A 26,501-nucleotide genomic window follows, 5' to 3' on the forward strand; every position below is an offset into this window, starting at 1 on the left:
TATTATTCTCCTGCTGGTTGCAGCAAACCCTCAAAGAAGGAGCTCCTACGTCTTACAATATGAGCTCAATGCTGACTTCCCCCTGTAGCTCAAGCCAATCTAATTCAATGATGAGAATATTTCTACTAATGGCAATGTGCAGTTTACACAATAGCCTTTCTTTTGATCCACAACTGAACCTGGAATAGGAAATGTACTCTGGAAATATTTTAATTGTTCCTTGAGTTGGGCAAATGTCTGAATGAACTCTGGGGTGCAGGGCTTGAATGAATAATTTAAAGAATGTTACGAATAAAAATAATGCTGCCTGGCGCTTTGCACCAAACCTCCCTAAAAGCTTTGTGACAGCCCAGAAGAAATGCTGCAAGACAGTAGTTGTTATTAACTGTATTTTGCCGATAAGGAAAAGGCTTCAGAAAGGTTAAACTAACTGTTTATGTTCACTGTGTGAACTAATATCTACATTTAAGAGCAGGGCGTAGGTTGGTCCTGTGCTCAGTGTGTAGCTCTCAGCATTTGCCTTTCCTGCACTGAAGATAAACTGCAGCTTAAAGTTACCAAGGTCATCATGGGAAGTTCAGGTAAAACTGGCAGGGTTGTCACTGAACATTTTGTTAAATTCCTGTCTTTTAGGGGGAAAGAGAGACATGATTTTCTCCAGTTTTTCATCTGTGCTTTGCGGTGAATCACTTTGGCTTCCTTCCCTGTAGCAGCATTACAGATTTTGCATTATGGGGCAGGCTCTGTGTCCAGTGTATGCAGAAGACAGAAGTGGAGGTATAGGACTCCCTTTGCCCAGAACGGGTGCATGCACTAGTGACGATATGTAACCGTACTTACTGCATGTGGTGAGGACAGAAAATGAGGGGACGGGAGAGAAGAAAGGGAAGGCTTGTTTGTATGAAAAGTCACATGTGCCCAACTATTTTTCCAATGGGAGGTTACGGTAAATGGGAAACTGGAAGGGCACAGCAGCTGATGGTCTTCTCATCAGGTTCAAATTAACAATGGTTGGGTGACAACAGTACCAACTTTGGTGACTCTCTGCAGCCCACAGAGTAAGACAGGCCAAAGACTGCTAGTACTGCAGGAAGCCCACTAGAAGACAAATAATACTGACAGAGTAAAAGGACACAGGTTCTTGGGTGCAAAAGGGATCCAGGGTGAGAGGCACAATCAGGCTGGACTCCGTGGCAGCTGGAGAAGCCAAGCTCTCCAAGGTAGTCAGGGCAAGAAGACACTGCTTGTAATAAAATGGGTGAATAGAGGGAGCCCTTGGTACTTCGAAAGTATTTTTTCTTCTGATGTTTGATTTTGACTGCCAAGTTTTTAAAAGACTGTTGGCTCTATGGGTTAGATTTACCTCGTTAGTCACCTACAAAGAAGTCGTGTACTACAATCTACCTGTCTAGATTAGTTATGTACTGAGTGGAGGGAGACAGAATCCTCAGGAAGATGATTTACCACTTATAGGAAACCTGTTTTAAGACAGGAAGAATTGCTGTCCAAAAGAACTCAGAAGGGAATGAGCAAGAGCCTGAAAATCTAAGATGCACTCAGAGAAACTTGAAAGTAGGTGGAGGAGGAGCTAATCTCTGTTCTACATCTGTGATTCGTAGACTGTGAGTACATACACCAGCAAGTAATTTGGTGCCAGAGGAGTGGATCAGTATATAGAAATAACTAATGCTGTGGCTCCTGCTTCTACATTATGAGCTATCTTGGCATTTTATATTGAACTAGGTTTGATCTGATCCTCTAGACCAACTGACCATAAGAAGTACATATCTGAAACTGTTTGAAGAATCAGTCACTGTTTTGGACCTTTCTGCCCCAGCTGGGGTTGGAGCATATTTGATATGCACCCAAGACAGAGCTTACAGTTTAGTTTCCTTTGAAAGAAATCTAGTTTTTATGGACCAAGACTGCTCTGTGAACTGAGCCAGCTGGAGTAAGTGGAAATTATGGTAGAATTTGCTCCAAAAACATTGTTCCAAACCACAAAGCCCATGTAAACACTTAAAATGCTGAATGCTCTATTTGGCACTTTGTTTATATTCCAAAAACTCCATTTTACTCAGCAATTTCAATTTTATAATGCCCTGTTAAACTGGGGTAATATTGCTCCTCCCTTTTCACCATCCTGCTAAACTCCAGTATGTTTTTTTGTTGTGAAGGTGTCGTAGTAATATTTACCTGCATGAAGCGGCCCCCTGAAGTTCCCAGATTAGCAACGGTAAGATTCCCTTTCGTGAAGACAGATATTGAAGTTAACAGGACACTGTTGAACTGGCCCATGAACAAGTCGACCCTCTGCAAAGGAGTCGTAACTTCTAAGCGATATTCATCGTCTTGTGCTCTGCAGTACGAAGCATTTCTTGAGAAAGCCTGTTTGAAAATGAAGTACAGATGAGTACAGTCTTTACGAGTAGGCATAGATCTTTGTCAGAATGAAGTCATTTAGCACAAATGCATTTGACCAAAAGTATTTTAAAATGTTTCAAACTTAATTGCTTCATCGGTTATGATGTTCCGTGAGGAAGGCAACGACTTCTTAATGTTATGGGAATGTTTCTTTTAACTTTTTTTTTTATTCTGTCTGTTGGGAATAAAACATAGGGTCTTTATTTAACCAGATTATATGCGTATAACCACATATATATCAAGGTGTCCTTCCTCTTAGTGACTTCTATAATGCTGCTTCTTCAAGGGTCTCAGCATTCTTTGACTGCAGAGCCTGCCCAAGCAACACACCTGCTTCTAAAACAGTGATTCCAAGAAAATGATTCTCTAAAAATGTCGCATTTTTAAACCTTTTTTTTTGCATTAAAATTTCCAGTATCCTTCTCCTTCTAATCTCTTTTCACCACCTTTTTCAGTGATAAGACAGAAAAGGGGAGAAAAAGATGGAGAAAGAGAAAAGAGAGATAAGGCAGGAAAAATATGTTTCTGATTGTACATTTAAATGAAACCATGGGGAAGCCAGCCTTTTATAATTACTTAGGCTGTTGTATTGATCATCTAAGGCTCATGAACTATTTTGTCCAATCTCTGTCTGTCTTGAGTGTGCTGCATTGGTTGCTGCATTTGCAGGATTTTCTCTTTCAGTTTGGGAATAGAGACTATATGTTTTTAATTTTCATTGGAAAAATTCTTGAACAATACACTTTAAGTTATCTCTCAAGAAGAATATAACCTGCTGTTCTGACAATTCAATAGTAATCTATTAACTGATAATTCCATTACTATTGATACTACATCATCTGTTTTGGTGAGATCATACAGATAATAACAGGCAACCCCCTTAAGGATTTCTAGCCAGTTTAAATTTGGAAGTCATCTAGCTTGTTCCCACTGTGATATACTTTATGAATAAACATGTAGGGAGATTATAAAGGATTTTAGGGTGGTTCCCTCTGTTGAAATCAATAGAGAGCTTCATTTTCCTAATTTTTAATTGGTTTTTTTTGTTTTTACAAACATGTTTTTTAAAAAGTCTTTTAAAAAGCTTGAATTAATCCTTTTAAAGACAGTCAGAGTCTTTACACTAAACTGAATAGATCTGGAGCATAAAGAACATGTAAGAGGAAAATTTTATTTTCCCATTTTCTAGATTCAGATGTTTTTCCCTCCAAGTATTATGAGAAAGCAAAAAATTTCTTACTGGCTTAACTCCAGTGAATTCTGAAAAAAGCCAAAACAAAACAGAAACAAGGCATTGAAAATGCTATTAACAAAATGTTCAAGCTAATAGCTCAGTCCTTTACTGCTGAATTGTAATGTTTCTGAACTATGCACAGCAACAGCACTGTCAGGTGAAGTTTTCTGTGATCCCGAGGACTTGCAGTCAGAACTGGTACCAGCTTTTCTCCAGGTGCCCTGTCAACTTACTGCATCATTCAGGTAAAAACCTGTGTAAGACCAAATGAGAGCAACTGAAATCTCTGTGCACTGCCTCCTGACAGAGAAAGCGGGCTCCTAGATTGGATCTGGTACAGCAGTGACTTAACAGTTTGGTCATCCTCATGCTAAAGGGTTTGCTGTCTCAGTTTTGGTATTAACTGTTAATGTATGGTGTGTTTTCCTCAGCAGGAACTGAACTAATATTTTGAACTAGGAACCCTGAATACACTTTAAGTATTTTTTAACCCAGTATTTGACTGGGTTAAATCATCAACAGACAAATTCAGCTTTTTCTTCGTTTTGGTCACCAAAAAAGCTAAAAGCTATATTCTTTTGCACTGATATCCTACCCAGTCTAAAAGTATTTCTGAAACATCTGTGCAAAGATTACTCATACAATGAGTATGAATAGTTCAAGTGCAGAAAGATGTATAGTTTTCATGCTTTTTGAAATAAGGCAGATTTCTGAATTTACCCTCCCCCAACTTGGGATCTCTGCTCTTTGCTGTAACTCTTTTTTTTTTCCATAAGCAAACAACTCTGGGGAGAGACGTGCTAACCTCAAAAAAGTACTTCCTCCTATGGAGTCATCTCAATACAATTTGAACATCCTGACATGCCTCATGAAACCTTATTCAAGTTCTTTTTAAGAAGCAAGTAGATTTCCCTGCTTGCCCCGTACACCTTTCTTAGCTTCCCCAAAGTCAGTCCAGCCACAAAGTCAACTCAGTAATTTTGGGTATCTGCCCAAGAACCTGCAGATTGTTCCACATATGGCTCTCTTACAAAACCTGGTGCTTCATGGATTAACCATAATGTAAGGTTAGCTGTTTAAAAAATAGAACAGCTTTGATCTTTGAGAAGAAATGCGGAGATTAAAAGGCTACTTAGAAAACTAAAGGAAGATTGATAACACAGAAAACTTTGGTAAAGAAGCTGCTTTAAATTAACTCTTTGAAGCCTGAATCTCTCCCTCCCTCCCTCTCTCTCTCAGGATACACATAAGTATCCGTTTGGCTGTCAATGTGGAAAAATAACTGATGTCAGATGATGCACTCTGTATATTATGCCAAGTGCCAGTGACAAATCACACAACTATTGAAATAGACGATTAGAGGACGGGAAAGTGCTTGGGCTTGGCTATATCGCTTCTCTTGTAGGAGGTGCCAATCGCGCCTGTGATTCACAGCGAGGGCTTTGTGAAGCTGGGGTAGGTGTGCCACTGGAATGCAACGAGGTGCGGGCAAGCCCTGCGTTTTGGCCCTGTGCAGAAGGGTTAGAGATAACCAGCGCTATCTTATTTGTTCATAGGCGAAGTTGTAATGTTACAGAATTTACCCTGGATTCGGTCCACAGAAGATGAATGTGCCAAAAAAGTCTCTCAACATCTTTGAGCTGGGCCATCGGGAGACGTCGCTGTTTGGCAGTTAACTGATGATTTATACATCATATTCAGTGAGCATAAAAATAACATTTCGGACAGAGTTGCAAATTTGAAGCCAAAAGTGGAAAGCAGGGAGGAAATCTTAAAGCCACTAATGAAAATCTCAAAAAAATACCCAGTTCGGTCAGTGTCAGAGCTTATCACAGTCTAGTCTCTAGTCTGAATACTAGACTCGGGGAACAAAAACCTCAAAATTTTAACCAAAGACTTTTCGTGAGCTTTTCTGTTATTTGCAGTGTCTGCAATTTGGAGAAACACTTTGCCTGGCTCATCCTTCTAGAGCTGGCCAAAACCTTAAAAAAAAGTTCTTAGTTAAGTGCAGTGATCAATTAGAAAATGATATTATGTGTAATGTCTTGATGTTATGTTTCATGTCTTGAATAAATTAGAAATTAATGACTTAGTCACTGCAGAACATCTCTTACTGTCTTGTGAGCAATTTAGAGGACATCGCTAAAATTAAAATTTAATTTGACCAATTGGAGAAATGATCTGAACATGACTAGGTAAAATTTCCTAGTGTCAGTTATGAAGAAGAACTCAAGTGGAAGTAGGAATAAGCAGGAGTCTTATTTCCTCCTGGTTTGTTTATATGACTTTTAACTTACTGGCTGTCAGGAATCAAGCTCCTAAGTATGAACTTTTGTTTTCTGCTATGGATCCTCTTGAGGGAGTCTCCCTCAAGAGCAGTAGGCTCCCACAAGTGCCGACAACTTTTCTGCTTTGAGCATTTCTATAGCACAACACAGAGCAGGGGGAAACGAGCTACTGCTAAATGAGCTGGATCCTGATATCTGCAAACAGTAAAAATCATTTTCCAAAGAAACTGCTGTAGACTGAATGCATAAATAATTCTACACAACAAATTGATTCCCAAGATGATTATAACCAGAGGGGGTGTATGAGTTGCTTATCTCTTCTGTTGCGGAGGTCAGTGAATTAGGATGAGTAATAAAACTACAGTTTTCAGGAGTGTGTCCTATTGGAACCAGGCACATAATAGTGAAGAATTTACATGCACAGCAGACTCTGAACAGGAAGAGTAACTGTGAGGAACACAGAAGAACCTTATCAGATTTTCCTCTAAATTTTCTTGTTTATTTTTAGCCAATACAGTTTTTCTGTTCTGTAATACATTTGAATTTTCTGGGTAGTTTGCAGTATTTCTCTTCAGGTAAGAAGTCCATTTGATTGCTTCTTCTCTCCATGTGAAATACAAGAAGTGGAATTCTGGCCCCAGCAACTCAGCAAAGTCAGGGTGTTGCCTGAAGAGGATGAGTGACCCGATCAGCATCATGTTGGAGATCTGCTGGATGGCTGGAGTTAGAACCTGTATTCTCTGTTTCCCAGTCCCATGTAAATAAAAGTGAGGGACTTTATAAATTGGGTCTGTCTATCATTGTTATCTTTCAAAGAAATTAGTCCTTAAATTTCATAAATCTCATAAATCTTCTCAGCTATCACACAGTGGTCTTTTTAACACTGGACTCAGAGATGACTACCAAGATCCTTGTACTTATAACCCTTTGACAAAATGGAAAGAGGAGAAAAATAACCAGGACAAACTTTCTCAGTTCTGTCACATTTACAGACTCTTCACTTCATGCCTTCTTCTGTCAGTTGCCTTGGCAAAGGGACAAAATTTTACTACTAGCAATGCTAAAAAGTCATAATCACATTTATTGTTCTCACTATAACTAACTGTCATAGGGTGCCTGAATTCTTTATGGTTATGAGCACATTCAATGATTATACACGGAAAAAATACGAACACATTTATTTTTTGGAAGTAATTGACCAGAGAAGAATCTCTTGTGAGCAAATTCCAGCGCTGTACAACAGGCAGGAGAGAAGCCAGCCAGAACTGAGGAACATGAGAAACAGAAATTCTCTGGATGTAGCATGTTGGCTTTTGCCAACGTGATCAACTGCAAGTTCACAGCGAGACTCCTCACCCGCTGGGTCAGCAAAACGGCAGTGTGAGTTCCCAAAATTTGCTGCTGCATTTCCAAGAGAAGCAGTTGTGGGAAATGAAGCAGAGGTGGCCATAGATCAGTATGGTCATGGGTACTGTATCATAGCAGGCCAAATGCACACAAATAGGGTTCCTTGTGGGCACCAAGATTGCATTACATTCATATTCTCCCATTTCACTTCCTTTATCAAATATTATCAATTAAGAGCCTGGGTCTTTCATATTGAACTATTGCACACATTCATATTGATAGAGTCAGTAAGTCTTCAAAAAAGGTATTCCAAATGGATGAATCAGCTATTATTTGCTGCAGAGACTACATGGAAGCTAGACTAGAGCAGTCTGCTGGGGATATGCAGCATGTACCCCACCTTTTGCTCTCACAGCACAGAAAGACAGCTAATTTCCATGTTAATGAGGCTGTGATAGGTACTAGGTATGTTGAATTTCTCCCTCTTCTTCAAGCCCTGTTTTATCAAACAACTAACTTGCTCTTCTCAAGAACCCCATGTTCTTGGAAAGTGAAACAGAAATCACTCAGAAGTCACATCACGAGAGAGAAGTATCTGAAAACACAGTGCTGTGTGCTTTGTAAAACAGATTTCTGCACACCAGCACTAGAGACCAAGTACGTCTTGTAATCCTAAAGAAGGGAAAAAAAATAACGAATGGAATAGCTCAATTTTGCCAGTGTATGAATATTTACATCCTAAACAATTCCCAAAGAAGCAGATCCACCATGTTTCTGGTTTCTTCTTGACCAGTGAAAGACTCCTCAAGGGTGTAGGTGCTGTTGAACTCAGTCCAGCCTTCACGGAGAACTGAACATGCCTGGGGCAGGGGACTGGCTTCTCCTGTTCCTAAGAACTTCTGCTGAGGCACTGAAGCTTTACAGTAAAAAGGGTAAAAGAGTTTTTCCTCTTTTTGTTTTAAGAATTATTTCCTTCTTCTTCCTTCCTCCTCTTCCCAATATTCTTCATGGTTTTGAAGGCAATTCAAGGACTTTTTTTTTGCAAAATACAGGAGAAGTATGTTCCCTTTCTGAAAATGAACTTTGCAAATCTCAACTGTGAAGCAGGAGATGTGAAGAAAAAGCAAGCAACTGGAAACAGTCCTTTCAGATGGAAACAATCAAGCAATCCTGACTACTCAGTGTCCACTATTTTGTGTTGCTGCTGCCTGGAGATGGTCCGAGTTACACAGGAAACCAGCCCTTCAAAATACTACTTGTTGCAAAATCAGGAACAAGTTACCGGGAATTGCTGAAGAATTGATTACCTTCAAGCAACTCTTTCTGCTTCAAGGACTTGATCTAGAGCTCACTGAAGTCCATGGAAAGAAATTTTACAGAAATTTTTATGAAAAGAGAAATGTTTTAAAGAACTCCATGGATGTAAGATTTTACATAGTGTGATCCCACTATCTCTTAATACTTGTTGCTTTGATTTACTTCACTGCTAAAATAAGAATGGCGAAGGAAGTTACTGTACTGATGCTCCACTTAAGGTAATAGGTAAAAAGACATCCAGGTTAAATGTAATTAGTTAATACAAATTAAGATGATTACATGTTCTATTGTCAAGATCATTCAAAGACTTATTTGCTTTTGTCATTGAACAGTGCTGCATTAGTTCTCATAATCTGGTTAGTGCATTAGCACTAAGTAAATCCTATTGATTCAGCAGATAAAATGGACCTAAGTAATCTTTGTATTTTGCTGATTTCCCTTATATTAATTTAACATTTAACTCAGTGTACAGATTATCAAAGGAGAGGTGTTGAGTAATTAGACATTTTGAAGAAAAAAAATAATGCATCGGATATGTTGTGTTGATAAAAGCAGTTTTGCTGCACATTTGTAGTGTGCATCAGGTGCATTTTTCATATAAGTCCTTATTTACATGGAAGCTGCGATGAAATAGAAAAGTTGGGAATTCCAAGTAGACCAGTTATCGTAAGACGATGCTGAGAGGGGAGACTCTTATTCCAAGATAACATTGCACAACAACATGTCTAGCCAAACAGTGGTGCAAGAGATGTGTGGGATAGAAAGGAGTCCAGAAATAGGAGAAAAATCACACAATTTGCCCTAATTTCCACAGGCTGTGTATAGAAGCAAGGTGACATCTGCCTTAAGAAAATGAAGCTCTCGTTACCTCTCACACAGTCGTTCCTCCTCTAACATTTCATCGTTTTCAACCACCCCACAGACAGTGCAAGTTAATATTTCTTTGTGACCTACACTTGCTTTCTGAACCATTTATCCCATAGATCTTCCTCCTTAGCAGTTTTTGTTTTGTTTTGTTTTCTAATTTACTGTCGGATTTGACTCTGGTTTTACTTGTATGTTTGGAAATGAGGAGTAATTGCACTCTGATGCAAAAGCTGTGTGAGATCAGAAACCCAGATGCAACCTAGAAAGTTTGAGTAACACAACACTCTCCTGGATAATAATTACCTACTGCTGCTTCAGTGAGCAATAATGACAGCAATATGTGGTCCTGAGTCAGATCAAATAGAATAAGTAGAGAAACTGCTGAGGTAAGGCTGGTGCTGAATGAGCTGAAAGGCAGATGTCTGCTTTGTCAGGATTTATATGTCTCTTCATCGTTTGGCAGCAGAACCTGAGGAAAATTCATTGCTCACTTCGATGTCTCAACTACCTACTCAAGCCAGGTGGGATGAATCCAGGACTTAGATCTGCATGCAGGGCACTGCAGATTCAGCTTATCTTTCTCTGGAACATGGAGTTGTTTATAAAGAAATCCAAGCAACTCCTTTAGGAGAGGCTGACACAGTCCCATTGCAGAATAGCCATCAGCAGATGAGACAGGAACTTAATCTAGGGCAAAGGAGCATTAGAATTTGGTCTGAACCCAGAAAAAGAGGCTTAGATCTGAATATTACACATCTCTAGTGAGTGTCTCTAATGCTGCATACCTGCTAGTTGGCATTTTAGACATCTCTTGTCATGGGGCTGTAAAGGTAAATTTGCAAAATTACATAGGATAATAAAATTATTCTGTGTCCAGTTCTAGTCTTTAGCATTATTTGAGGGCCTTCTGAAACTCTGAGACATAAAGAACACATGACCAGAGAATCTAGAGATCCATGGTAAAAAAAAAGAGAAATCAAAACAAAACCCGAACAGACAAACAAACAAAAAACCAAAAACCTTTCTGCCTGAAATTATTTCTGTGCAATTCGAGACAAAAGCAGTGGAGTCACTCTTCCACACTAATAACCAATAGGGAACCCTACCTTCAGTGGAAAAATTTTATTAAAAAGTCTGGAAATGGAACATTATTAGTAACTCTGGCTGATAAAGTAGTGCCCTGTGCAGAAAATGGTAGTTTAAGGGATTCCACTTTTTCACAGAGAAATTCAGCTTTCATCGAGAAGATGATAAAACACCAAGAAGCAGCACTGGGAGGCAAACAGAGATAGGCCGCTAGCAGGACATCAGAACTGTATTTTTTGCAGCGCTCAGGAACTAACATGTCAGCCCCTGGATCCCATAGCTCTTGTTGCTCACAAGAGTGTGCAAAGGTATTTACTGCTCAGGACGATGCAGTACTTTCCAAAGAAACTCCCCGACCTGGCTTTTTCCTTGCCCTGTCTTTTTCTGGGGAACTCCCTCATGGTGGTGTCCATGTGGCCAGTCCCAGGGACAGAACAGCCCTTACCTCGATAGTTACACCTCTGCTGAATCAGGTCCAGCCTGAGATAACCACACCCATACTCACCTATACTTATACCTATACCTATGCTCATACCATATCCCTTACACACTCATACCCACATCTGTACCTGTATCCATACCCAGACCAACACCACCCCCATATGCAGTTTAACTGGAGTTCAGACTCTTTCTGCAATCCCTTAGGCAGTAACTGCTACATTTATACAGTCCTAAAATTACCTTCTGCCCTTTGAAGGCAACCATGAGGCTGCTGTGGCCCCGGGTGAGAATGAGTTTGACACCACTGCCTTAGGCCATGCCACTTGCCCCAGTCAGGTCTTGCATGGCCCCATGGGTGGATGGCCACATACTGAGTGCTGGAGGGGAGCTGGGAGGTGAGCGCTCCCGGCCTTGCGATGCATCGTACAGGGCACAACGGGGACCCTCCGGGTACCACCTGCTTTCAGCAAACAGGCAGTGAGCACAGAACGGGAACGTGGATGCAGCCTGCCACTTTCCTACTATGGTTTAAGCGTGTTTTAAAGGGTGTCACTGCACAATGTCCATCATGCAGTCCCTCTCTGTTGATTCTTCTGAGATGTTAGAACCCATAGAGAAGCTCGCAAAAAAATCTGTATGGATGGGAGCAGGCTTTGTGCCAGGCAGAATGCTGTATGCCATTTGATATAGCATTTCCAAAAGAATAAACTACTGAACCAATCTGATGGATTCCGGTGCCTGACTTTTAGGGAAAATATTCAGGCACATTCTACTTGCAATATAAAAAAAAAAAACATTTCCTCCATGCTGTGAGATTATCTAAACAAGCCACATCAACTCTTCCTAATCAGAAGATGTGGTGTTATTTTTAAATCTGCCAAAAAATGTTAAGCCAAATGGTGTGGGATACTACAGTTACAGGGCCTCAAAAGAGTTATTTGTCTCTGTTTATTTTATTAAATATTCCTAGGCATACCCTTAGGATGACAGATCAATAAGTGCCTTTGCGGTTTCCTGATAGAAGGCAGCAATTATTTTCTTCCATTACAATATAAGCATAACCCAATTTTACTCATCTATCATGTGTGTAATGGTAATAAAGAAGCATCACTATGTGTTTATTTTGCTGTCACTTTATCTTTTGTTTTGGTGATTTTCTGTTTTGTGTTCTTCCAAATGTTTGTGCCTTGCATTTGACAGGACTGGTGACCAGTTTGTCTTGCTTTAGGACACTTGTTGGGAACACGGTGGCAAAAGCCTGTCTGTGGTTTCTCTTTTCCTGTAAGGTGAATGGAGTACTTTAAGCTTTCACCTGAACTTACTTGTAGAAGAAACAAAACCACAGGAACTTTAAAGAGTTGAATTTGTATTTCATTGTTAGAAGTGCTTTTCCATGGAACTCAACAGTGATTGAAGTTGGGTGTTATCAGAGGAGAATTAGGCTCACATTTGTTTAGCATATAATGGATGCAGAAAGGCTAAACAAAGCCCATAGGATCATGATCTAACTAATAATAACTGCAATGTATACTTGAGATTGTCTAGGCTAAACTCAACCCATCTTCCTCACTTGGAGAATCACATTTAATCCACGACAGAGGTGCGTACTACTGGACTATGTCTCTAAATGAGTTAAGCAGCATTTGCGTCTTCATCTAAGTACTTTGCTTTGAGAAGCAGCACACCAGGGCTGATAGTGACTAAATGTGACCAAACACACTCTGCTAAAAGCCTACATCCAGTTTTCTCTTCATTGTGGGTGAGGAGATTCCTGAACAGTGATTCAAAAGCCTCCGCAGCAGCCACCTCTCAGATATCTTTGTCCTGACACGGGCAATAAAACCCCTTTACTATGACTCCAAATATTTTTATTAATTCAAAGCCAGTTCTGTTTCCTTCTTGCTGTCAAGGTAGTGACAGCCAGCTCTTCACTGAAGGAAATTATTAGGAAGTGCTAACTGGTCACAGCTCTGCTGAGGTACATCTGATATGAATCAGATGCATCACTGGACTCACTTTTCCTAACCCTGACCTCAGTGAGTCCAGGTGTTGACGTATGTATTTCACTTAAACACAACTGGAAATGTTTTATTTTAATTTTATAAAGTTTTCCATGAGCACTGGAATGAGTGAAGCATAGTTGTGTCTAGATTTATAACTTGCGGTTGGTTGACTTTGCTATCCAACTAAGCTCTGACAGAGACTTTTCCCAGGGGTGAGCAATACCTGCTTGGATCCCTGTGAGTCCTTCTGATGCTTATAAAGGGGCTTTTTACACCTCATTGGTTTCCACAGCCTGAGCATATATTGGATCTATCGCTGGATTCATACCTGGATTCACATCTTTAAGATTTCTTATTGTTGAAGTTGTCAGGACAACTAACAGAAAGATAAGTATACAATAGCATGACCACATAAGCTTCATTCCTTTAGGAAACTAAGAAATTTTGTCAACAATATCAAGATGAGTTTAAGTATTTTTGTTTTTTAAATGCTTAAAATCTCAGAAGAACAGGTTGAGGAAATATTTTGGATATTTTATTCTGGTTTATTTTGGTCTAATTCTACCTTTAGCAGCCTCAGACTAAACAGTCCCGAGGGACAGCCACTTAAAAAGATGGACTACCCAAAGTCCAACAAAATTATGTACAACTGTCTTGTGGGACTTTTTTTGATAACATGAAATGGGCTTCATCAATCAGACTCTAACTGTAAATTATCAGATAGCACTCCCTTGCAAACGTTGCTAAAGGCTAATTTTTCTTTTTAACGTTGAAGTTAGTGGTATACCATATTCACTGCTCTACTGTTTTCACTGTCCTATGACTTAGTCTCACAGTGGTCAGTGCCTTTCACTTGCATCAGTGGTCTGTGGTTTCATTCTTTCAACATCAAAGAGAAAGATCATCTTGGCTACATTACAAAAAGCAAGTTTTGAATTTTGCCAAGATAAACTGTGACAAACTCTCACAGTTTATAAAAGCTTTCTTTTAAGTTGAAGGTGACTTACAGGAAAAAATGGGTTATGCCCTCATGCACATTTTTATGATATACAAAAAAGGGCCTAAGAAGAGTTGAAGGGTCTGGAATTTTTTTTTTTTTTTATTATTATTATTTTATCTCCAGCAAAATCAAGGAAGACCAGAATTGACATTCCTGACAGAAACATAAGCATAAGATATAACAGGTTTCCTCCTTCTGCCTGCTCCTTCCCTTTCTTCACCTTCCAACCTTGCTGGTCTATTTTACACACCTGAGAAAAACAAGTGTATAGAGGATGCCTAGCAAATTCTTGTCAATCTTTTTGGCCAATTGAAACCTGAAAAAACCTCATGGGACACTCTTCACTGGAGCCTTAATGAGTCCTCTGGAATAAAGCAAAGATAATGGAATGGCAAAGCTTGGCAGTCTTGATATTTCAGTGTTAAGCAAACACTCAGGAAAGACACTTTTGACTGCCTTTATGCCATTTAAAGTAACCACAAGAAATCACAGAAACATTTTTCCCTTTATCAATTTGATGTAGCAGAAATCAGAGTTTTGATGACATTTCTTGAAAACGGGCAACTATAATAAACCGTCTGCAGCATAAGACATTCAGTTCTGATATGCAAAGCAGCAGCAGACTCTGGAAAAGCTTTTGAAACGGGAAAGTACTTCCCAGCATGTGAAAAGTGGCAAATTATTCTGTCAATATTTTAATGGTATACTTTTCTATGAAAAGATCACCTTATGAAACAGGTGTATAAGCAAGAACAGAATGAGATAAGTTAAAGGCCACAAGCTTTAAAGACAGTCACTCACAAATAAAATGCCCCAGGAATAAGGAAAAAAGTACTTTCAGAGAAGAATAATGTTCATTGTTAAAAATGAACTGAAAAAATGAAAAAAAAAGATATTAAGATCTGAAATGAAAAATTAGGACAGCAATAACACAGTGAAGAAAGATAAGAAGTTACTGTGCTGAATGTTTCCTAATTTGTTTTCAGTTCCTGAAAATTCCCTTACCCCCCAAAAAACAGAGAATAAAATGCTATGTCTGTTGTGGCTGCTGTATCAGCCTTTATCTGTGTTGAACACCTGGAGCCTGTGATAAGTAGTTGTCCCCCAAATGCCAAGGTGGTTGTGATGATGCTGAGACTGGGTCCAGCTGCTCTGCTGAGCACATTCCTGCTACTGGGCCACAGCAGGTCTCTAATGGATGCTCCTCCCAGACCCCCCGTCTCAGCCCTGGCAGTGAAGAGCAGCCCTTTCATGCAAGGCCCAACCAAGGCCTGTGCCACTGCCCCAGAATGATGCCCTGCGCTGGGCAGCCATGCTGAGGAGGACTCTGGTGGTATAGGGGTGATGAAGGCCTGTGGTTCCCACTCTCACCAGGAGCAATCCCAATAATGGGACATGACAGATCCCATCCACACCTAAATGCAGCTTGATCTGTTGCTCCATCCTGACACAGGCCTCATCCCAGCTCACATGGCTGAGCAGCGCCCCATCACAGGACAGTGTGTCACCTCTGGGCTCCAGTTCTCTTGTATCTGAGAAAAGTAAGCTCCCCAGACAGAACATTTAAGGCGCTGCTGCATAAGCAGGTATGATTCAAAGCTGTAATGTTTCATGTTTCAAAAAAAACGTTAGAAGTACCCCACTCCCAGACACTATATTTCCTTTACAAGAACAGACACTGGCACAGACACTGTCCAGAAGGGAAGAAATAACTTCTGCGCTTCCTTGACTCACATATTTCAGATGGTTGGAGAGCATCAACCACCTGAACATACAGTATACAGAGAGGCAACCGTTCCATTTGAGACTACCAGTATCCTCATTCAGATACACTTTTAATAGACACTTCTTTCATTAAGAAAACTGATTTCAGTGGGACCGTTTATGTATTAAGCATGAGTAACTGTATAAAAATCTGGCTCTTCATGGTTTGTTCCAAACCAGCTCTTTCATTTTTTTCTAAAGAGGGCAGTGACTCAGTGTTAACACAGTTTAAAATATGAGTGATATTTTCAGGGACACCTCAGTGCACATGGATATGAATGTTAATGAATACTTTTTTAAGATACTGAAAGAAACAACTGCTTAAATGTTCCATTTATCTGCATCATAGTCTCTCAAGAACACAGAAAAACAATTATAATTTTTTTAAAAATGATTTTTTCTAGTTCCACTAATATTTTCTTAGCACCAGAAGGACCTCAGTGATTTTAACAGCCCATTTACAGGAACTAATCCTTACAGAGGTGAATCATCAGCAACAGTGAGTAATTTGAAATGATCACAGACTTACATTTTGTAACTGAAACTTAGGGACAGCTACCTGGCAATGCAATAGGCAAAGAGAGAGTGAGAGTCCCAAAATGTGAAGAAATTGTCACTTACCCTGTTCAAGCAGTATCTGCTCTCTTTCCCATAAAAGTGCTGGAGACATTTCATGTTCTGCTTGTCAACAATCTTGTTGAAGAACTCGTTGATGGTTCGCACGGAGACAGCACAGACAGCAGATCTGTTGGTTGGTTCGGAAGAGTCTGGTTTGCTTTGTGCAAAAACACCATAGAGAATATCATCATTCAACCCAAGGCCCATTTCATGGGCTAGAACTGCACCTGGCTTGCTTACGTAGGCAGCTTGCAAAATGTTGAACACCTCCTTTCGGATGGACCTCTTCCTCCGCTTTTCAGTAAAAATACACTCAAGAGGCATTTCCATGTAAGAACGCATCTCTGAGTCTAAAGTGCAGAAGCGGACAATTCTGGTGTGAAAAGCCTGAGAGTCAAGAGATTCTCTCTGGACAGTCAGAAAATAGACAAAGTGATCATTTTCAAAGGCATGGACATACTTAATGGGATATGAGTCACGGAACTGAGGGAGGATATCTATATAAGACTGATCCGTGAGAAATTCAAAACCATCCTGTGTTTCTTTTAACCTTCTAACTGATATTGAATGCAGCACATGAGGAGGCTGAAACATAGATGTCACAGTATTTCCAACAAAGAAGTTGACAAACCTGTCCTTTTCAGTCACCAAAACTTTGGTTCCTAAAGTGCTTACAACACAGTCAGGACAATTATCTGCTTCTCCATCCACCCGGGGTGAATACATGCAGTGCACCTCACTTTCAATGTCAGCAGGGTTGTCAGGGTGAATGATGTGACGATGGCAGACGCCTCCGGACACACTACCACAGCTAATGAGCTGATCATCATAATAGGTTTCTAAGAGCAGTGCCATGTTGACATTATCCTTCCATACGCTGTTAGATAAATTGGCTTTATCTTTGCAGTCTTCGCATGGCGCGCAGTCAGGGTTCTCCAAAATGGGCCCAGTCTTGTACACAGAAATGTTCTGGAGACTTTCATTTAGTACGTAAATCTTGTTGACTGCTCCAATATAAACATGATGCTTGTACAAAACTACGTTCTGAATTGGCGTTTCTGCAATGAAGTTAGGAAGATCATATTTTACACTCAAATTAATCTCTGATTTTTTAGCTGCTTCTTTGCATTGTCCATGGCTCCTCTGCAGCAAGGCAAACAGGAATATGATAAAACCAGAAGGATATGCAGTAAAAGGCTTCATTGTCAGAGATTCGATCTGTCAAAATATATTTAAAGGAAAGAGAGGTTATATTTTGTCTACTAAAGCATCAGTTTATCAGTCAACAGAAAAACGTTTCTAGGCTGCATGTATTAGCTGAACTATTTCAGTTTAAGAAGTGTCGTAATCTTGCTTAGTGTCATTAACACTCCTGCGCTAGAAACTGCTATGATTACTGTTCTTTATGGGTACCCATTTCACTGCTTTCAGAACAATTCACGGAAGGATTTTCTTATGATGAATTTTGCAAGAGCCCTCAGTGTGTTGTACAGCAGCAGAAGAGAGATGAGTATTTCCACACTGTCATTAAACCAGCTGAATGATACAATTTAGAACAAGATGGTGCACAGGTAGCTGAAAGCAAAGCTGCTCAGGATACTCAGGACACAACTGCACACAAAGCAGTTGTAGCACTTCAGCATGTGAATATAAGATATTTGGCAAGTTCCTCAAGGGGCTGAGGTGGTTCTTAACACAGCTGCTCAAAAATAAGAAATAGAAAAGACAATAAATAATGTGAATATTTAAGCTGGAAGTGGGCTTCTCTTATTCTGTTGACATTTTTGATTAACCAAGGAAGAGACTTTTCTCCACCAGACCAAAGGAAGAACCACCCCCCTCTCTCCTCCAGCTCCCCAAACCACTATCTTTTATAAGGTCCCAGTTGGGGAAAAAGAATGTGGTTTTTTTTCAGTCAGCTCTACTTCTTGGAATAGTCACTTTCCCTAGTGTTGACAAGGTTTTGTAATGTATTATCAGAATATTTTATGCATCATGTGGTGCTTGGCATGTGCAAGTTTTATTTTAGGCCTTGTACCACAGCAGTAAGTCACTCTGGTGAACCTTTACAAGATACAGGCATATCACTGTATTGCAAACAAAGGGGTATCAAGTGACCTACAGCCATTAACTGATGAAATCAAACAACCTACCACTTTTCTTTTTTCTTTTCCCTTTTTTTTTTTTTTTTTAACTTCACTTCTCCACACAATTGTTTGATGTGGCTTGAAAAACCAAAGGCAGATGACTAGTGTGATATTTCACCCCCTCAGAAGATCAATTAAATGAACTGTGGTTATGAGCGTTTCGTTGCAGTGTCCACACTATGCCCTGTCACACCAGACATTTTCTGTTAATGTCATGACACAGTTGTTAAGCCCAATTTAGCTTCTTCATGGAGAAAACAATTATTCATTCTAACAGCAATATGATCACATTCTTTGGGAAAATACTTATATGTTGGCTATAGTTAAGCAATTGTTGCTAATCAAGAAATGCTTATGACCACTGAAGAGATTTAAAATAGACAATCTCGAAAATTACAAACTAATAATAGGAATCTGTACTTTTTATTTCATTAAGACTTGAAGAAAAACGAAAAGATGACTATAGAACAGAGCTGTTTCAGCTGTTTATAAACTCAGTGTTTTCACTAGATTGGTTAAAACAATCCATCAATAATTCTCCTGCATTCCTTGTGACATTTTATTTCAGCGTTCACTGAACTCTTTCTGTGGCTTACCTCATTAATTACACAAAATAATAGGTTTTGGAAACAAAGAACCGTTCTTCTTCCCTGTTATCTGATAAGAAGCATGATCGAGAGCTGGGCATAAAAATCAGAAACAGAGGCTACTTGCAAGTATTAGCTGGTAAGAACAAGTCACACTTCTGGTATTGGGAAATTAAGATCTTCCTACAAATCAACAACATGTTCTGATATTAATTAGTGATAAAAGAATCCTGGAAACAAATCAGGTATGGATTTAAGTTTAAAAGAAAAAGAAAACAAAAAAAACAGCAGGGATATTGCTATAACTGGAAAATAGCCCCACAGACCAGTACAGCTTTATACTGTAACGGGCAGGAAACAGTTTTCTCGTCCTCTGAAACTTGCTATTACAGAATTCTTCCTGCTCTGTGCTGGGATGAAACCAAGGCTTTCGAAGTTTGTGTGCAACACCCAGAAGTCACACCCGATCCAAGAACAACCGTGTCCACGTCCCTGCCTCGTTGGCGCCAAGCAAAGGTCCCTGCAATGGGAGGAGTGGGAACCTTGTCTGACTGTGCCTCCTTTCAGCCAGCACTTCCACCCAAGAAACTGCTAAAACTGATACATTCCTGCAGATTCCCTTCTGACGAGTCAACATGTCCTGACAAATGCTAGATTAAGCAGAAAATTCCAAAAGTGCTCGATTTCTGACACAACACAGAGGCAGGTACATTGTCTCCTGCAACAGGTTTAAACACACACAACAGGGGTGGCACTGAGCAGAGACAAAACAATAGGTGGGACAATAGTAAGATGAGGATGATCAACCACCAATAGAGGAAAAAGATGCAAGGTTACTTGACAGGCACCTACTTTCTTGAAGTACACTCTATACTATGTTCTTGTTTTAGTATATTCCCAGATAGATTTCCCACCCAGTACACCCCTCAGTCTTCAGTTTACATTCCTCCCCATTCTTCCAGTGTCTGAAAAAGAGGTTGCCTAGCTGTTCAACAGTGAATACCAGTGTCCAATGCAGGGGGATTTAGAACCATAAATACGGTCTGTCTTATTCTTTCCCTGAAACCTCATCTTGGGATGTGAGGCCAGTATCCCTGGATAGGCTACTATAACCAGTTGTTGAAACAGTGCTGATTTGAATCTGTGCTCTGGAATCAGAAAATTCCCCCTTAAACTCCTTTTAAAAAATGAGATCCGAAGCAAAGACCTAAACAGCAAGAGCAAGGGCGCGACTCAGTGTAACGCAAAGGATGCCAGGAACAATAGATACTGTATTTCACCACTGCAGGAAGGAAAACATGAGCAATAAATGAAAACCAAGTCAGCTTTGCTCTCATATCTGAGCTCCATCATTGTGTCTTCCTTTGTGTGCTTTTGAGGTGTTTCAAGCATCCTCTCAGACAGAAATCTGCTGATTCCCACCTATGGGAAGATCAGGCTCTGATTTATGTTCCGATTTATGTTCCCCACAATGCATGTGCCCAGCACACTGTGAATCTTTCCTCAAGGTGCCTGGAATCAGAAGATACATGCTCTACTGTGAGACATTTATAGCTTAGGGAGGACATAGGAGTTATGTGAAGAGTACAGTGCGCTACTCCTTTCTTGAGGCATTTGTTTTTTCACAGTCCTCGCATCATATAGACTCCTCGGTGAGACTCCCACAAAGTTTGGTACCTCTTTTTATCTGTATTTGAACCAGGGTATTTTTGAGTTCTACTGCTGCAGCCTGGAGCACAGAAGGTTTTTTCTGTAACCTCCAGACCAGGTCATTGCAAACACACTTAACTTTAATACATCCTGAAGAAGGAGGAAAACCTTGGAGAAATAAAAATTCAGTCTCACCTCTTTCTAAGGATCCAACAGTCCCAATTCTCCTTAGCACATACTCAAATGTAATTTCAGTTGAACTTAAGCACTTGAAGAGTTTTGCTGAATTTGAAACAAAATACTTTGGCTATAAATACACTTTCTGAATACAGGTCAAAAACTAGTTGCTGCCTATCAGTTGCAAAAGGAAAACAAGTAATCCCTTTGTTTCTCTACTTGGTTTGAATGATGGATGCTGTTCATTCTTTTGTGACCTCCCCATGACTTGTGTGTCAGTGTGTCTTTCATGTGTCTACTGAAGACTTGTAAGCTTTGGCCTGCGATAACGATCAGCAAGCAATAGCTGTGGATGGATTATTTCTTTTGTAAGAGATATTTTCAAAGCCTGTGTCATGATGTGCTCATTTTTCCATCCCTCAGCAGACACCAGCTTGTATAACTGATGAGAAAATGGATTTTGGTCAACTGTTGCAAGTGGCTAGTAATGATGTGTCACATGAGCGTGCCTGGGAACCTCAAGTGCTACGGAGGATGCTTCCCATCAGGCTTGGTCTTGAGTGTTTGTGTGCCATTAACAGCTTCCCAATGGCAATCTTTTTCCTACAAATCTCATTCTCCCTAATCATGGCCTGGGTGATAATCTGTAAACACTGAACATCATGTCTCTTCTTTGCACTGTTCAACACCATTCTGACAAGTCAGGCCTGGCCTTATTGTGGAATAATGTTCAAGCTATCATATGCAAGGCAGCCAGAAAACACAGTCATGCTTGTTTTCCTAGCCCTCATTTCAAGAATTCAAGTCCCATCTAACTCTGATCACAAAGCACTCCATGGACCTGCACAAGCTAAGACAACACACTGACAGGAAAGCAAGTGTTTGTAGCTTGGTTAGTACATCTCTTCTTTCCTTGCTTTATTACAGAAAAGGAAATGACAGGCTCCTGCATATCCCACATACAGCGTGTCTGTACGAGAACACATTTAGTCCTCAGATAGGTATTTTCAGGTTAGGTAACAGCAGAGCCACATGAATTCATATTTCACAAAGTCTGTGGTCAGGAAATCATAGCCTTTTCCCTCCTTTAAGGAAATATTTGATAGTATGGTTTTATATCTTTTCCTGTGGGATAGTACATCTTGCTACTATGGGCTCTGACAGACTTGTGGTGGCAAATTTATAGAGGATAACCATAGTGATTACTGCTACTGAGAGTTCAGTTTGCTTTACTATCCTGAATCAAAATCCATGCCAGTTCAGGACTTGATTCCTTGTGGATCAGATGCCCTACCATGGAGACAGGAGCATCATTTAACAGGACAGGGCAACTGAGATGGGAAGATGGTAACAGCTCCATCCATCCAAATTTAATTTCTTGTTGCTAATCTGTCACAGCACTGGCATCAGCTTCAACAGACTAAGCTCTCAGCAGATGTGTCTTCATCAAACTTTTCAATTAAATGATTGCATCTGTAGACAAGATTGGTTAGTTTAACCTCCGTAAGCGTTTCACATATATCTTCTATGTCCACCGATTAAAAATGTTCTTAAGTCAGAATTGCTAACCTGAATTAGCTACCTTGAATTAAAATATCAGAGGGAACAAGGAAATTTGAGAAAGTCAGCAACAAACATACAAATGATCCCAGAGTTGATTTCAAACAGCTAATCTGAGTTAAAATCCATATTCCCTTGTCTTTAGCACTATTTTAACTCTGGTTTAGGTTACTTATCCTGACTAGGATGGAAATGTACCTTTCCTGCACCATGATATGTACACTAACACGATGCATCTTCCCAGTGTATAGAGTCATAGGACTTAGTAGCAATGATTTATGTCATAAATTCATTCACAACAGAGCTGGGAGATTTCTGTGGTACTCCCAAGAGGTGTGTGTGCATACAGATGGCCAATGGTGGAGAACTTGTGGGCAGGGCACAGCCCAGGCAATTGCTGGAGGATCTACCATTAACTAAATCCTCTGCATATCCAGTGCAGTCGTCTGTTTCAGAAGAAATTGCTTTCATTAGCATGTTCAACTGATCTGTAAGCCTTTTCTCTTACAATATTCAAATTAAAAAAAAAAAAAAAAAGGTAGTAAATTCTCCTTGCATGAAATATACTCTTTAATATACATAGTCCATTACTGGGTCCAATATACCATTGTAATTCACAGCAGCTATCAATAGAAGCATTTCATTGTCTGCCATGTTTATTTTTAATAGGCATTAAAACACAAGAACACTAATCTGTCTTTTGCAGTGGAGAAAATGTTATATTCATTTAGCTTTTTTTTTGTAGGTGTCTTGCAGTGCAATGAAGCGTAGAGTGTTTTCTTTGAAACTTGCTTCAGATCTTAACATCCTAAAGCCAACTCACATCTTGCGTCTGCAGCACAACTGGATTTATTTAATCATTTTTTGTTGTGATAGGCTACAATGGCATTACAGGTTCTTTCATAACAAACCACAGCAAACACTCACTGATATATTAAAAATAAGTGGAGCAGATCAAGAGCTATATATTGCTCAAAAGACTAATTTAAAAGGTGGTATACCACATTTGTTGGGATTCAGGGAAATTTCTCACGTGAGGAAGTGGTACTCATTCTAAGGGCTGAGGAATCAATTCCACAAAGAACAGGAACTAGAAAAGAAGTCCAAAATATACAAAGAATAATTGAAAAATGGGGAGGAAATACCCACAATAAGGTAGGTCCTTCGTTGTTTGTTTATGCTTATATTTCCAGATGGACTTGGATCTCTAAATACAGGAGGACAGGTTTCCACATACAGATCCATAATGATGGGAGGATTTAAAAAAATTATATTGTTTGCCATAGTAGTAAAATAGAAAGTAAACTTTGAACAACACGACACTATTGATCCACTCCATTTATCTGAAACAAGTCAGCAATTGTGGAGCTTCAGTAAGAATATACCTGTGATTCTATTGTGGCTCTTTACCACGACACTGGCACTAAAGTAAATCCAGTTTTAGCACAGACTTAAGCTTGGCATCTAAAGCAAATACTTCAGCCTGACAACTGACATGTGAACATCTTATTTAGTCCAAGTGTTCAGTCCAAGTAGAAAAGGAGCTGTATGTGGGGTTGAATAATGTTATGCTTGTTATTGTATGATGTTATCCTTGTTATTGTATATGTCATGACCACTAACACAGGGTAAGGTTGGTCTTCCATTTCAGGTGAGTGAATATGGAAATATTTGGGTTTCACTCCCACTTTTTCACGTGTTTGGCCAGAGTAATTAATCTCTTAACCTGCTTTCACTGCATATGCAAAGCAAATACCTTTATTGACTAGTCAGTTGAGATAAATGCAGACATGGGCCCTGGTTCACCAAGGAAGACACACAAGCTCAGGTAAAGATGCATGTCCTTTTTGGTGTGTATAAAAATACCCTATGTTAGGAGGAAGCAGTTTTCTTGTATTTCTGAGTTGATCCTGTCGATCAACTTTATGCTGGAGTCTGAACATTTTGTTGTTGTCTACAGAACGGGGACAGTGTAATTTCCTTGGAATGTAGTTCCTCCTTTCTTAAAGAGCCGAGTTGTCAAACCTGGCTGGAAGCACAGTTTTAGCTCAATTCTCTTAACTCCTCTCAGCACTTACTTAGATTTTCTACTTTATGCTTTATGGTTATAACATCTGTCTACCTGAACTCTGGTATTGAAATGCAGAGCGGATTTTGGAAGCCTTCCTTGTCTTGTAAAGCTAACAGCCTTCCATACTGTGATAATTAAAGGAATGGCATGGGTCATAAAATGGAAAAGATTAAAAGGCAGATAGCCGTGAGTAACCAAGACAGCATACAGATTTGATCTAAATGTTCTAACAGCAATTATGAATGATCTTGATGCAGGGCATTTCCTGCAGTTTAATTGTCATCTGGTGCTAATGGTTCTTAGGAGTCCCTGAGACAATAACCCTTCATAGCCAAACATTAATCTCTCTAAGAAAAAAAAAAAGAAAAAAAAGTTCTGTACATCAACAGTTAGTGATAATAAAGTACCAAAGGATCCACATGCAAACTAAATTATTCTGTTTCCTTTTGATGTCATAGTAAATATAATAAGCATGATAATAACAGCAACTAAAACCCAACAAGTCCCTGAATTCCTCCAAGGTGTGGTACAAATACCTAGGATACCAAGCAAAAGCAATAGTGCTGGCTCTATTCTTTTCTCTGAAAGAACTGGCAGGATGGTGTCAGGCAGCGGCTTTTCTGCTTGGCGGGCACACATAAAGCATGCCACTGGGTGCCATGACTTCACCCTTCTCAGTCAACGTCTATCTGACAGCCACAAGGCAAATTAGCAACAAAAACTAAGGTCAAGGATTTCCAATAGGTTGCTGACATCTTGCTTGATACATAGCTTGTCAAGCTGAGATGTCATGGTCAGACTTCATGCAGGGTCCCAGCAAGATCAGCACATCTGTAAGAGTGAGCTGGGCCTCAGATTGAGAGAACTTGTCAAAGGGCTGGAATGGGGCTGCTGGGGGCTGCCTTATCCAGGGAAAGGAGAAACAGGAGAAAAGCTCTGCTTGTGGACCTGTGTCGGCACTGCACAGAGGCCTTTATGTTGCCTCCAAGCCCACTTCTTGCACCTAGGAGCTTTGTGAAGCTGCTGAACCAGCCTGTCCTGGCACAGGCCATTGGACCAATACTGTGATTTGTCCACATGTATTATATTTAGAGCTGGAAAGTAGACTGCACTCCATGCCCAAGCTGGCTCCACAAGCAGTATATCCATGATCATGTAATGTTATATCTGAGACAACTAGCCCTGCCAAACAAAAACTTCATCTGTGCAAAACTAACCTAGCGGTCTTTGCCCCATGAAAAAACGTGGTGCAGACCCACAGAATGGCTACAGAGAAAACTGTATTGGCTGTGTTTATAAACCACCTAGTGAAAGTAATTAAGTCTATATTTATGTGTTAGCTTAGCAGAACACATCCTTTATCTGATACCAAAGTTAATAACCTGATGGTCTACTTAGCTTCATAGCAGCTTTTTGATAATCAAACAGGAGCAATGTCAAGGATAGTGCTCATTTCCCATCTGTGTTTGGTTAGGAGGTTATGACCTTTTCTTTTTAATGCTGACCTCGCTTTTGTCACTGCAGGTTTATGTTATTGCAATGCACTTTAACTGATGCCCTACTTTCACTCAGTTTAGAAACTGAGTTAATGATGGCTCATTGGCATGACTGCTCCCTTGCTGTGAACCTGTGATTCATGATCTGCTTCCAAGGACTTTACAGTATTGGTGTTCATAAATCCCGAAATGGCCTGGGACCAGCCTATCTGACATCCCGGCTCTCACCAGAGGCGACAGTGTCACAGCTGCAATCAGTAGAGTGGCTGATCTGGAGCAGCCTCAGCTCCTGTTTTTTGGCACCTCTCCCTCAGCGAGGGTCCGTCAGCCGCAGCTTTTATTCTGAAATATTGTGCTGACCTTCAGGAGACGCTGAAAGCTCAATAGTTTGAAGAAGGTGTTTAGGGATGGTTGAGTGGTCTGA

The 26,501-nt window shown here is 40.0% G+C and overlaps 1 protein-coding gene across 4 annotated transcripts in view; it reads right to left on the minus strand.

Moving 5' to 3' along the window:
- Window positions 1–26,501, minus strand: part of MET (MET proto-oncogene, receptor tyrosine kinase) — a 91,244-nt gene that overhangs the window by 54,204 nt on the left and 10,539 nt on the right. For 2 of the 4 annotated variants that reach the window (XM_082057056.1, XM_082057055.1), the window contains exons 1-3: window positions 17,021–17,093; window positions 16,393–16,739; window positions 2,197–2,388 (exon numbers count right to left, since the gene is read on the minus strand). In XM_082057056.1, the coding sequence (XP_081913182.1) occupies window positions 2,197–2,388; window positions 16,393–16,731 (531 nt within the window). In that variant the 5' untranslated portion in view covers window positions 16,732–16,739; window positions 17,021–17,093. Of the gene's footprint in view, window positions 1–2,196; window positions 2,389–16,392; window positions 17,608–26,501 lie in introns of those variants that run through there. The other 2 variants (XM_082057054.1, XM_082057053.1) reach the window with 1 other exon arrangement.

Source organism: Streptopelia decaocto (assembly GCF_964273445.1).
Source record: "Streptopelia decaocto genome assembly, chromosome: 1".
Lineage (NCBI taxonomy): Eukaryota > Metazoa > Chordata > Aves > Columbiformes > Columbidae > Streptopelia > Streptopelia decaocto.